This window comes from Camelina sativa, chromosome 10 (assembly GCF_000633955.1).
Source record: "Camelina sativa cultivar DH55 chromosome 10, Cs, whole genome shotgun sequence".
NCBI lineage: Eukaryota > Viridiplantae > Streptophyta > Magnoliopsida > Brassicales > Brassicaceae > Camelina > Camelina sativa.
Window position 1 is genome coordinate 24,192,986 of NC_025694.1, and position 12,648 is coordinate 24,205,633.

Consider the following 12,648-nt stretch of genomic DNA (forward strand, 5'->3'; position numbering starts at 1 on the left):
TTTCCTTTTCCTATATAAGTTTTCCTTTTTCTCTAGTTTAGGATTATGACAAAGGTTTTAGGAAATTTTCTAGTCTTTTAGGATAATGTCTAATATATATTTAAATTTCTTAAATATACTAGATAAGGCCAATGAATTATTTTAGTAATTATCCTAATATTTGTATATTCGATTTTAAGGTTCTATGTAAAACATAGAATTAATCCAATTTTAATCTTTGATTTTAATGTTTTGATTTTAGCAAACAATTAGTAATAACCGGATTTAAACCTAGAACAATAAGTTTAATATTTTTGATTTTTAGGTTTTAGTTCTAGGGTTTTCGTGCCATCGATTTTATACAAACAATCAACAATCAATAGGATTTTAATCATGGCATATTTAGTTTAATTGCAAACAATCTAAACAACCCTAATGCAATCGGATTTTTAAGTTTTAGGGTTTTGAGGTTTTGGTTTGTTGATTGTATAATTGCAAGTTTTATTGTTCCTTTAGATTTAAGAGATCATGTTCGATCCATAGGTTTTAAGGGGGTTTGATTTATTTACCTTCCACCGTTTGGAGGTTGAGTGGAATTGAACTGGGAGCTAAAGACCTCGGTTTTACTTTTAGCTTCCTCATGAACCTCGCCCTAGGTAGGAGGAAGAACCGATCACAAACAGATCTCCGAACAGGAACTCACCCCGGACAGGAACTGACCACGGACATAGACAGATCTCAGACAGGAAACCGATCGCCGAGCAGTAGCCGACCACGAACACGGACGGAAGTTGATCGCCGAGCTTGGACGAACAAGGACTTTGTGTGTGGCGGCGGTTTAGGGTTTTAGGGATTTTCTCAGTTGGAGTTTAGGGCAAACTCGTGCTGATAACGTGTTGTAAACTAGAAAAACTTGAAGGAGGTTTTCTCTTTTTATTCTTATTCATTATGTTCGATAATCATACATATATATAGTGAAGGGACAAGCCCAAATACATTAGGACTAAACCAACTTAGACTAAGAGGAAGTGACCGATGAATCTTATGGTCTTGGACGTACATGGGCCGTGTATGGGCCGGTTATGGAAATCTACCATTCGTGTTTTACAACATGATGCAAATTGTGAAGGTTTGAGAACATATTTGTTTAAATGCAATTTTTATGTCTTGAGAAAGGTGCGTTGAAAAGAAACTTGAAGAACTTGATGGTTTAGAACATGTTAATAGAGAGCTAATGTTGGCAAAGCTAAATCCACATTATTAGCCTTCGAGGCATTTTAAAGAATGAGCACTGTGGTCTATATATATATATATATGTCTAGACTGAAAAATTACATGTCACTTTTGGACACATGTCATTTTCTTATTTGATTTTAACCAACGAGACGTCTTAGTCGATCATAAAGGTTTTATAACAGCAACTTAGTCAACCGCCACCATTTCCTTCGCCAATGGTGTGTGTTCTTGTCGGAGTAATCAATCACTGGGGAAAGAAAAAAAATCAGATTTATGTAATTTTCCGGTGAAGCCTGCCGGAAAATACTCGAAAAAGGAAGTAGATTTTTGTAGTTATGGAGACGGAGATTACAAAGTCAACGGAGATAACAGAGACATTGTTGTTACAAGCCACGAATCTGGATCACGATGATGAAGATGTACCAGAGTGGAAGGACCAGATCACGATCCGAGGCTTGGTTGCTAGTGCCCTGTTGGGGACATTGTTCTGTATCATAACCCATAAGCTCAATCTAACAATCGGAATCATTCCTTCGCTAAACGTAGCTGCTGGTCTTCTCGGCTTCTTCTTCGTCAAGTCGTGGACTGGCTTCTTGTCTCAATTAGGGTTTTCACCTAAACCTTTTACTAAGCAAGAGAACACTGTTATTCAGACTTGCGTTGTCTCCTGCTACGGTCTTGCTTACAGCGGTACTAAGATTCACATTGCTTTAGCTTGGAGATGGGTTTATTTATTTAGTTTAGAGCTGTCTGTGTCTTGAATTATTCTTGTTTTTTTTTTGTTCAGGAGGGTTTGGTTCGTATTTGATAGCTATGGATGATAGGACGTATAAGCTCATTGGTGCTGATTATCCTGGAAACAATCCTGAAGATGTTATAAATCCTGGATTGTGGTGGATGACTGGCTTTTTATTTGTAGTTAGCTTCCTCGGTCTCTTCAGTCTCGTTCCACTTCGCAAGGTGATGATTTTGGACTACAAGCTTACGTATCCCAGTGGAACCGCTACAGCAATGTTGATTAACAGTTTCCACAACAACACTGGAGCAGAGCTTGCAGGGTAATTTTGTCAAAGATTCATCTTTTCAATCTCATCATCTCCCTGCAGAACATAGCTTAATTGAGTTTCATCAAATATTTATCTCCAATGTTATTTACTTCAGAAACCAAGTTAAATGTCTTGGGAAGTACCTGAGCCTTAGCTTAGTTTGGAGTTGCTTCAAGTGGTTCTTCAGTGGTATTGGTGGTGCTTGTGGTTTTGATCACTTTCCCACACTTGGTTTGACGCTGTTCAAGTACACGTAAGTTCATGATTTCTTTATCTTAACCAATATATAGTTCAGTTTAACAATAATGTATTGCAAGTGAGAATGTTTTTAGGATATGGATCTAATTCGTAACGAGTAACGAACGATTTTTCTGGTGCGCAGGTTTTACTTTGATTTCAGTCCTACTTTTATTGGATGTGGTATGATCTGTCCCCATTTGGTGAACTGTTCTGTTCTTCTCGGTGCAATCATTTCTTGGGGTTTCCTCTGGCCATTTATATCACAGCATGCTGGTGACTGGTATCCAGCTGACCTTGAGGCCAACGACTTCAAAGGTCTCTATGGCTATAAGGTATAATAAACAAATCACAGAGTTCCAAAAGGGGAGAACAGAGTTTGAGTTTTATGGGTGCACTCTCTCTGCAGTGGTTACTGATTCTTTTTCATATCATTACCGAACTTATAGGTCTTTATCCCCACTGCTATCATCCTTGGTGACGGTCTCTACAACCTCATTAAGATCATTGTTGTCACTGTGAAAGAGTTCTGCAACAAAAACTCCAAACAACACCACCTGCCTCTCTTTACCGACATCTTAGATACGAATGAGACCTCGAAGTTACTGCTGGAGAAGAAGAAAAGAGATGACGTATTTCTCAAGGACCGTATACCCCTAGGGTTTGCGGTTTCTGGTTATGTAGGTCTTGCAGCCGTTTCAACAGCTACAGTTCCGTTGATATTCCCACCACTGAAATGGTACTTAGTCCTCTGTACATACATGGTTGCCCCGGCTCTTGCTTTTTGCAATTCTTATGGAGCAGGGCTCACGGATATGAGCATGCCTTCAACCTACGGAAAGACTGGTCTTTTCATCATCGCTTCAATCGTAGGTAGTAAAGGTGGAGTTATTTCCGGTTTAGCAGCATGTGGCCTTATGATGTCAATCGTCTCAACTGCAGCTGATCTCATGCAGGACTTTAAAACAGGTTACCTCACATTGTCGTCAGCAAAATCCATGTTTGTAACTCAGCTTTTGGGTACAGCAATGGGTTGCATAATCACTCCTATCACGTTCTGGCTGTTTTGGACTGCTTTTGATATCGGTGATCCTGATGGTGTCTACAAAGCACCTTACGCGGTCATCTACAGGGAAATGGCTATTCTAGGGATAGAAGGCTTTGCGAAACTTCCCAAGCATTGTTTGGCTCTTTGTTGCGGATTCTTCATCGCTGCTCTGGTTGTTAATCTAGTAAGAGAAATCACACCGCCAAAGATCTCTAAGTTTATACCACTTCCAATGGCTATGGCTGGTCCGTTCTACATAGGAGCGTACTTCACCATCGACATGTTCATAGGAACTGTGATTATGTTTGTATGGGAACGGATGAATAAGAAAGACGCAGATGATTACTCGGGTGCAGTAGCTTCAGGACTGATCTGTGGCGATGGAATCTGGACTATCCCATCCGCCATTCTTTCAATCTTAAGAATCAATCCACCCATCTGTATGTACTTTGGACCATCCTAGACTATTGTTACCATGTTGAATGTTTGTGCATTATATTGTTCCTACTACACAAATCAGAGTTTAAAAAAAAAAAAGAGTCAACGTTGACCGGCTTTTCATAAGCCCATCGGCCCAACTTTATATGGGCTTTTTGTGTCGAGAGGCTTATACGAGTATAATAAATGTCCCTAGCTCCTCGTCTCTTTGCCAAAATCATCGTCTACAACAAAAACCCTAGGGTAAGTACGAAATCAATCCTGAACTGAGAAATTTTGGTCGGTCGCTTAACTTGATTCTGATTTCTGAGTACTGTTTCTTTTGTTGAATAGATTCGTTTCAATACCATGGATCAACAACCAGCACTGCCTGAACCCGTTACTTACGTCTGTGGAGGTAAGCTATACCCGAATTTGTCATCGAACATCTTTCTTTGAACTTGAAGGGAAAAGCTTTGAAATTTGTTACTGTTTGCTTAGTTCTCTGTAAAAAGATTGTAGCTTTGTGAATTTAAAATGCTAAATTTGTTCTCTTGGTTTGGTATGCCTCTTTTGAGTAGCCTTATGAATCCTAATCTATTAGGAGATTTCATAATCTGGCTTAGTTAGGAGGCATAAATCAATCTGATCATCAATACTTTCCTGTATTGTTTCGATCTTATGTGACTTGAGGTCTTTTTGAGGAGGAGCTTTGCTTTTGCTCAAAAATTTAGCTTCTTCCAAGCAGCTTCAGACATATACAATGAAAACCCAAAATTCATAGGAAGATCTCTGATATTTTGTATGTTAAAAGGTTTATCTTTGTTTAGTAGTTTGGCTTTAACTTCTTTTCTTGTATTGTATGAAAACCCATCTTTGTTTAGATTGTGGACAAGAGAACACTTTGAAGTCTGGAGATGTCATCCAATGCAGAGAGTGTGGGTACCGTATCCTCTACAAGAAGCGTACCCGTAGAGGTAACTAATCCTTGATCCTCCTTTTGTTTTGTAATGTTTTTAGGTTTCTTTGACCCATCTTTTTTTGGTCGTGATCTTAGTTTATGATACTGATGGAACGTTTTCAAATGTGTGTCACAAAACATATGATATAGGGGATCTGAGTGTTTTCTAATTTACCTTGAGTTTGTACCTTTGTACGGTCTACTCCTTTTGTATTTGGATTGTTAATCAGTTGGTTTTCTTGTTCAAAATGTACATGTTTCCGGCTAATCTATATGGTCGTTTGATTATCTTGCAGTTGTTCAATACGAAGCTCGCTGAGAACCTCTGAAGATGGTTCATAGTCTGTTAAGATGGGTTGATACGTTTTGCTGTTTGTAATATATATCGACATGGTTTTTGCTAAACTGCATGTTCGGTGGATTTGACCACAAGTGTGACTTGATTTGATCACAAGTGTGACTGTGCAATCTTTATCTCTTTGCGATTTTTGATTGATGTAATCCTTGGAATAACTAATAAGTTCACATTTCTAGTATCATTGATTGGCTATAATCTCTTTTAAAATTACTCTTACTCATTCACCATTTCTACAAGCAAAACATATCTCGTTGTTTGGTTACCTTTGTTCTTTAGTGTTCTCTGCATTTATTTGGTCAGCTTCTAGTAGTGGAAAAGGTACTGTCTGTGCTATCAATCTTGTTTGCTACAAATTCTATGAAGTGTTAGGAAGAGACCGAAGCGAGTGGCATGTAGAGAAACCACCTCATTGTTACTCTCAAAATGCTTCATTAATATCAAACAGAGGAATGAATTAGTGTGTTAATATCTGATGAAACATTTGGTAAGTGCTATGGCTGGCTACAAGTAGAAGAGTTGAAATAAGGAAAAGTTAAAAATGCCTCGTCAAGTAGTATCTGATGCTTAGCTTAAGCCTGGACTAGCTTCAATAAGTTCTTAGATGCTAAAATCAAATACATTCTCAGAGCTTCTATCCGCGAACACAGAGAAAGTACCAATACATTTTATCAAACAAAACAGAAAGTACCAAGAAAACATCTAATGTATGGTTCCAAACTTAATCTTCAGGATCATAGGGTCTGTTGTCAAAATCCTCTCTGTCCTCAGCTATGTCAGGACGATACCTTTCAGACAAAATCTCAACTTGTTCTACAAATGTTTTCGATTTCGGTATACCAATATGAAGGACCATCTGGTTCCACCGTTTTCTACAAGCTTCTGCATCTCGATTCTCCAAAAGATAATCCCAATCCACATCGTCGATACAAGCAGCATCCAATTTCAAAAGCTCTTCCAAGAGTCTATAGTCATCTACGTTAGCCCATGTTCCCTTTGCTACCATTGGTGATGTCAACTGATCATACCATTTAGTGCAGCAAGTTACGTGGTCCCGGGTTCCAAGTACGTCGCTTATAGCCATCCAAGGGATGTTGTCTTTGAGCATACCATGTTTTGCGTGCTTCTCTTGGAACGCTTTCATCCTAATGTCTTTGTTCACAAGATCAAAGAGATTTTGATACTCCTCCCTAGTCCAATGACCTTTCTTCTTGGATGCCAATCTTATTCTCCTCCAAGCGTCTTTCACATGCTTCCTGTCTTTACCCAACGCATCTGCAAGTGTTCTCCAATCATTCCCATGTTTCTTTTGAAACTCTATAACGAGTTCCAAATCTTCCTGCGTCCACACACCCTTGGATCCTTCTTCAAATATAGTATGTGCACGATGATACACACTATCATATGCCCTCCAAGGTAAAGCAGATGCAATTTCTTTCCAACAGCCTTTAAGTTGTGGGTGTGACTTGCATTCCATAACCATCTTTACCCCATCATCTCCCAAGGCATGGTTATCAACGTATTCTAATACAGAATTCTTTACTAACTCATCTTCTTCTTTTGTAAATCTCTTACCTCTCACCAGCTTAACTTCTGCTTCATCTTCCTCCGATTCTTCATCCGCAGCAGGGAAAAACTCCACTTGGTCAGAAAATGTCACCCTTTTTGTGCTTTTACTTGATGGTGTGGTCACATCTTTATCACTCTGACCACACTCTTGCTTCTTCTTCTTCCTTTTCTTCTTTGCATCATTGTTGTTTTCTTCAGCCTCTGAAACTTCAGTTTGCTTCTTCTTCCTTTTCTTCTTTGCATCTTTGCCATCATTGTTGTTTACTTCTTCAGCCTCTGAAACGTCACTTTGCTTCTTCTTCTTCCTTTTCTTCTTTGCATCTTTTGTTGAGGTCAAGTCGTTTTCATCGGCCTCTGAATCCACATTGTGTATCTTCTTTGCGTCTTTCTTAGAGTTCTTGTTGTGTTCCTCAAGCTCTGAATCCTTACTTGGTTCCTTCTCCTTGCTTTTCTTTATTGCATCATTAGTAGAATCCTTACTTGGTTCCTTCTCCTTGATTTTCTTTCTTGCATCATTAGAAGAGTTGATCAAGTTGTTATCTTCAACTTCAGAATCCACACTTTGTTGCTTCTCCTTCTTCTTCCTTTCCTTCTTTGCATGTTTCGTAGAGTCCTTGTTATCATCCTCTGGATCCACACTTGTGTTTGTCTCCATGATATTTCTCTTGGCATCATTTGTAGAGTTCAAGCTGGTTTCTGATACAACACTTGGTTTCTTCTTCTTGCTCTGCCTCTTCACCTCCTTGTCTGTGTATTCTTCAGCTCCCAAATCACAATCCTCCCGCTTTCTCTTATCACAAACTTTGAAGCTTTCACTGTTTCCCAACACATCACTCCCAGATTCTTTCTTACTCTTCTTCTTCTTCACACCATCCTCAGCTTCAGAATCAATCATTTGCTTTCTGGATTTCATCTTCTTAACAAGAGCATCCTCACCCAATTTCTCACTTTCACGCTCAGCAATATCCCCATCTTCTCCAGCAAAATCATCCTTAAACTCTCGATTTTTCTTCTTCTTCTTCTTCTCCTTCTTCTTCATAGAACTGTGCTCGGAAACTACTTCTTCAACAGTTCCTCCAGAATCAACCCTAATTTCATCACTCTTCTTGTTCTTCTTTTTCTTCTCCTCAGCCATCTCAGATTCCCGCGGATGGATTCGGTTACGAAACCCTAATCAGATAATCTCGCCGGGAAGTTCGCTCAATTTCGATTTCGATTGAGTATAAGACTTGGCGATAATGCTGAGATCCTGAGACTGTGACGGAGGAGCTTTTTGATATGGCGGAGGCAAAGGGTTTATTTCTTATATTTGGGATTTGAGATTATTATTAGGGATTAATTATGGTGTTTAACGATTTTTGTTAATTATTTGTCTACAAGTTTAGCTCTGAACTTGGGTCTTCTACGACACTCTACATTTTCAAGGCCCAGTTAAACTAGGCCCAACGCTTTGCTCTTAACGTTATGCGTTTGAAACGAATTGTAATCACTTACATGTTGCATACCAACTTACAAGTTGTTTTTTTTTTGTTAATTACAATTTGGTTTAGTTATGATTAGCTTGAATTTTTTTGGTTAATCTTTTTTTTGGAAAGATGTACATGTAGATGTAGTGTAGGAGGTGCGGAGATCATAGCAATCTAGAAATGGTAAATGCTATCATATTGTGAGAATGTGGTGTATTTATCAACCATCTCAAATTCCTCATGACGCTTGTATTTTGTAAACATATCAAACAGTCCCAAACAAAATTATTGTATTCAAAAGAAAATATATAATATAGTTTTTTAGTTTATATTGCTATTCAAAATAAATAAATGAAATAACTAAAACCATTTTAAAACTATAGTCAAATCTTAATTTTGTTTTTGTCATCAAATCACGTATCTTCATATATCTTCATCATGAATTGATAGACTCTACGAAGATGACACCTCAATAACGAAACTTTTGATACCATCACCACAAGCAGTTCGTCTCACGAGCAGAGTTTCAAGACTTTTCTGATCATAGAACATATTAGAGTCGTGACCAGCTTGACGAAGATTTCCTCCTCGGTAGTCTTCTTGTTAGAAAGTTGTTTGCATGGACTCAAACACTTTGGTGTCAACTTTTCTTTCCTCGACCTTAGTGGCTTGCAGAGCCTTCTTCTTCTCCTCCAGGATTATCTCATACTCTTCCAGAGTCATCTCCTATTACAACAAACAATAATGAGTTTTCATATAGCAAACATTCAAACTTTACATAGGAGTTCATAAGATGTTGCAATGCTGTAATTGATGAATGTACCTTTTCTTCAGCTTCTTTCTGTGTGCTTGCTCTTCGGCTTCTTTGGTTGCATCAGCGGTGATCATCCTCACCTCCTTGCTTCTCAGCAACATTGCTCTTCTCTCATTTCTTTCACTTCTATCTTTTATGATCACCCCTGTTTTTGTAACTTATCATATGACTATATTTATGGGCCGGAATGTGTTTGATTCTGAGAAATCTTCTGTCTGATAAATAAAATGTGTCCGATGTCTTTGTCTCCTTTTGTATAATAACAACAGCAGGTCAAAGATTTGGTCATTTTTATATTTCTGCCATAAACAAAAACACAAGGAGACTAAGAAGATGTGTTAAATGAACAACTACTAACTACAAAATTTAGTTGCGGATTTTATCATGATTTGAAAAAAATACTTAACACTTGCTTTTCTCAACCTCTCTCAGCTTCCAAATGGATATGAGGAACCTTTTTAACTAGCTATTAGAAAGAAAAAAACCTCCAAGGGTGACCAAACCAAAAGAGCAAAGAAAGCATTTTGACTCCAGTTAGAGATCGCAAAATTGATAGACTCTGCAAAGATGTCACCTCAATAACGAAAATTTTTGTTATCATAACCACAAGAAGCTCGTCTCACGACCAGAATTTCAAGACTTCGGATTGAACATGTACGTAATAATCTTGTTGGTAATTTTGCCTGTGTACGTTTCAGGACAATCACCACTGACCAAGAGAGCTTCGACAACGTCAAACAATGGCTGAATGAAATTGACCGTTACGCTAGTGAAAACGTGAACAAGCTACTGGTTGGGAAACAAGAACGATCTCACATCACAGAAAGTTGTGTCCAGCTGAGCTGAAAGATACAACTTTTATCTGAAAGATAATAACATTGTTGTTGTCTCCTCTCTTGTCGCGCAGGCTTTTGCAGATGAACTTGGAATCCCATTCTTGGAAACAAGCGCTAACAATGCAACCAATGTGGATAAGGCTTTCATGGCCATGACTGCCGCACTTAAGACGAGAAGTTACAACTAAATTTTATTTGTGAAGAACCTAGTGGCATAATCTGTATTAATACAGTGCAGCAGAGCTCAAGCTCCTGCTCAACCATTCTCGTGTAGCTTATATCTTTAAGATATCAATTATTATGTAACTACCATGAACCATGGAATAGCACGTAGTACAGTGCTCCCATTTACCTAGATATCAAACATCTCTACTTACGATGATCTTTACGGTGGTGACTCAACCACCAAGGCCGTTGGCACGTCATAGGCTTCTTTGATGAACCAACAGCCAAAGATAAGGAAGAAACTGAATGCAGAGGGGTTGGCGAAGAGATGATGATAACGAATTAACGATGACCTGTTCGGTGACTGACTGATTTTGAACACAAGATTTATGCAATTCCTCTTCTTCTTCTTCTTCTTCTCCTCTAATGTCTACATCCCATTCCCAGGGCATTGGTATGTTGTTTCCTCTTTGTCTATCCAATTAGCTTCTTTAATCATCTAAGTATTGTGTACTGCATTTTAATTTTAAACTGAAACCTTATTGGACTTCGATTTTGGAGGTTAAACAATTGTTGTTGTTTGCTTTGATTTCAAAGCGATATGGATCGGAGTTGAGTGTAGATGACTTGGCTGAGTTTGATGCTTTAAAACATGACTACAAGGTTGATTGGCAATTAAAACACTTGCAGAAGAAGTTAAGTCCGACTTCAGAAGAGCTAAAATCGAGGTCTGTAGATGTTTGGAATAGAAGACTGGCTTGTATCAGAAGGACAGAGGGAGGGTATGAGAGATAGAGAGCCGTATCTACACCACAAGTATGTCGGGACATTTCAGGATTAATGGGAAAGAACATGACTAGGCCTGGATGGTCAGATATGTTGATGAGAAGAGCAGAGGAAGCAACATTGGTTACTCGGATTAGAGAGGAGAAGCAGAGATTAGGCCTTACTGCAGAAAGTGGTTGGATTGGTAGTGAGAAGATGAAGAAGAGAAATCAGAAGTAGATGAGAAGTGAAGAAAAGACAAGAAATTTGTCAGATTCATGGCCTTGAATTTCCCGGTGTTGGACATCACGGCCTCCAAGAAGGCAAGAACAGCATCGAGTTTAACTGTTTTAACAGCTGTTGTTCTAGGCTTTATCCTAAAAATATCAAAGCATAAGTTAGTATAACACTTTTTCACCTTAACTTCTCTTCCAAAAACAGTTGTTACCAAATAAAAGAGTGCTGGTGACAGGTACCTGACTTGTGTCTTTACCAATCAAAAAATGTATATCAAACAAAAATGTATACCTGACTTGTATCTTTACCAATCCAAAAATGTATATCTTTTTGTTGCTGAAAGGATACGGTTTGTGGCCAGTTCCTTGAAATGCAGGATCCAACACTTTTGTTGAACCAGACGACATTTTGTAGAACAGTCAAATCCTTTTTTTATAGCTAGAGACGCCAATAAACCTGTTGGGTCAATAAAAAAGACTACGGAACAAAGTAAAAAGAATTTGAGATTGTGTTTCTCTCTTTCTCTTTAGTGTTTTGCTCGAGCCGCAATCCCATCAAGCGTTGCACAAGAATGTGCCTTCGCTAACAAGAAGAGCTTCGAGAGCTAGGCATAGAGCAGAATATAGAATGTTGTCATGCTGTCTCAATCCATACAAAATGGATTTCCCAATCGGACGACATTAGCCAAGTCTTACTTAAAAACATTTATCCTCATCAATATGCAGATCATTGAGAGCTTTTTAACTCAAGAATTTTTAAAGCAGAACATTGAATATATCTCCGTCAATAAGCAGATCATTGAGAGTTTTTTAACCCAAGACTTTTTAAAGCAGAACATTGAATATATCTCCGTCGATAAGCAGATCATTGAGAGTTTTTTAACTCAAAAGTTTTCATAGCAGAACATTGAATATATCTTCGTCAATAAGCAGATCACTGAGAGTTTTTAAACTCAAAAGTTTTCATAGCAGAGCATTTGAATATAATCTCCAACAATAAGCAGATCATTGAATATAATCTCCATCAATAAGCAGATCATTGAGAGTTTTTAAACTCAAAAGTTTTCATAGCAGAGCATTGAATATAATCTCCAACAATAAGCAGATCACTGAATGTACAATCTCCATCAATAAGCAGATCACTGAATGTATAATCTCCATCAATAAGCAGATCACTGAGAGTTTTTAAACTCAAAAGTTTTCATAGCAGAGCACTGAATATATCCTCATCCATATGCAGATCATTGAGAGTTTTTAAGCTCAAAAGTTTTGAAGCAGAACATTGAATATATCTCCATCAATAAGCAGATCACTGAGAGCTTTTAAGCTCAAGAGTTTTTAAAGCAGAACATTGAATATATCTCCATCAATAAGCAGAACACTGAATTTATCTCCATCAATAAGCAGATCATTGAGAGCTTGTAAGCTCAAGATTTTTTAAAGCAGAACATTGAATATATCTCCATCAATAAGCAGATCATTGAGAGCTTTTAAGCCCAAGAGTTTTTAAAGCAGAAC

At 38.0% G+C, this 12,648-nt stretch overlaps 3 protein-coding genes across 3 annotated transcripts; 2 read left to right on the forward strand and 1 right to left on the reverse strand.

The window, feature by feature from the left end:
• On the forward strand, nt 1,379-4,064 carry LOC104719770 (probable metal-nicotianamine transporter YSL4). Its single transcript, XM_010437737.2, has 5 exons — nt 1,379-1,905; nt 2,003-2,273; nt 2,377-2,514; nt 2,644-2,833; nt 2,948-4,064. Exons 1-5 carry the CDS (start codon nt 1,551-1,553, stop codon nt 4,007-4,009), a joined length of 2,016 nt encoding a protein of 671 aa, XP_010436039.1. The 5' UTR covers nt 1,379-1,550; the 3' UTR covers nt 4,010-4,064.
• On the forward strand, nt 4,121-5,492 carry LOC104719771 (DNA-directed RNA polymerases II, IV and V subunit 12). Its single transcript, XM_010437739.2, has 4 exons — nt 4,121-4,227; nt 4,318-4,381; nt 4,848-4,940; nt 5,221-5,492. Exons 1-4 carry the CDS (start codon nt 4,171-4,173, stop codon nt 5,241-5,243), a joined length of 237 nt encoding a protein of 78 aa, XP_010436041.1. The 5' UTR covers nt 4,121-4,170; the 3' UTR covers nt 5,244-5,492.
• On the reverse strand, nt 5,805-8,177 carry LOC104719772 (glutamic acid-rich protein). The gene has a single exon (XM_010437740.2). The coding sequence runs from the start codon at nt 7,981-7,983 to the stop codon at nt 6,001-6,003; it is 1,983 nt and encodes a 660-aa protein (XP_010436042.1). The 5' UTR covers nt 7,984-8,177; the 3' UTR covers nt 5,805-6,000.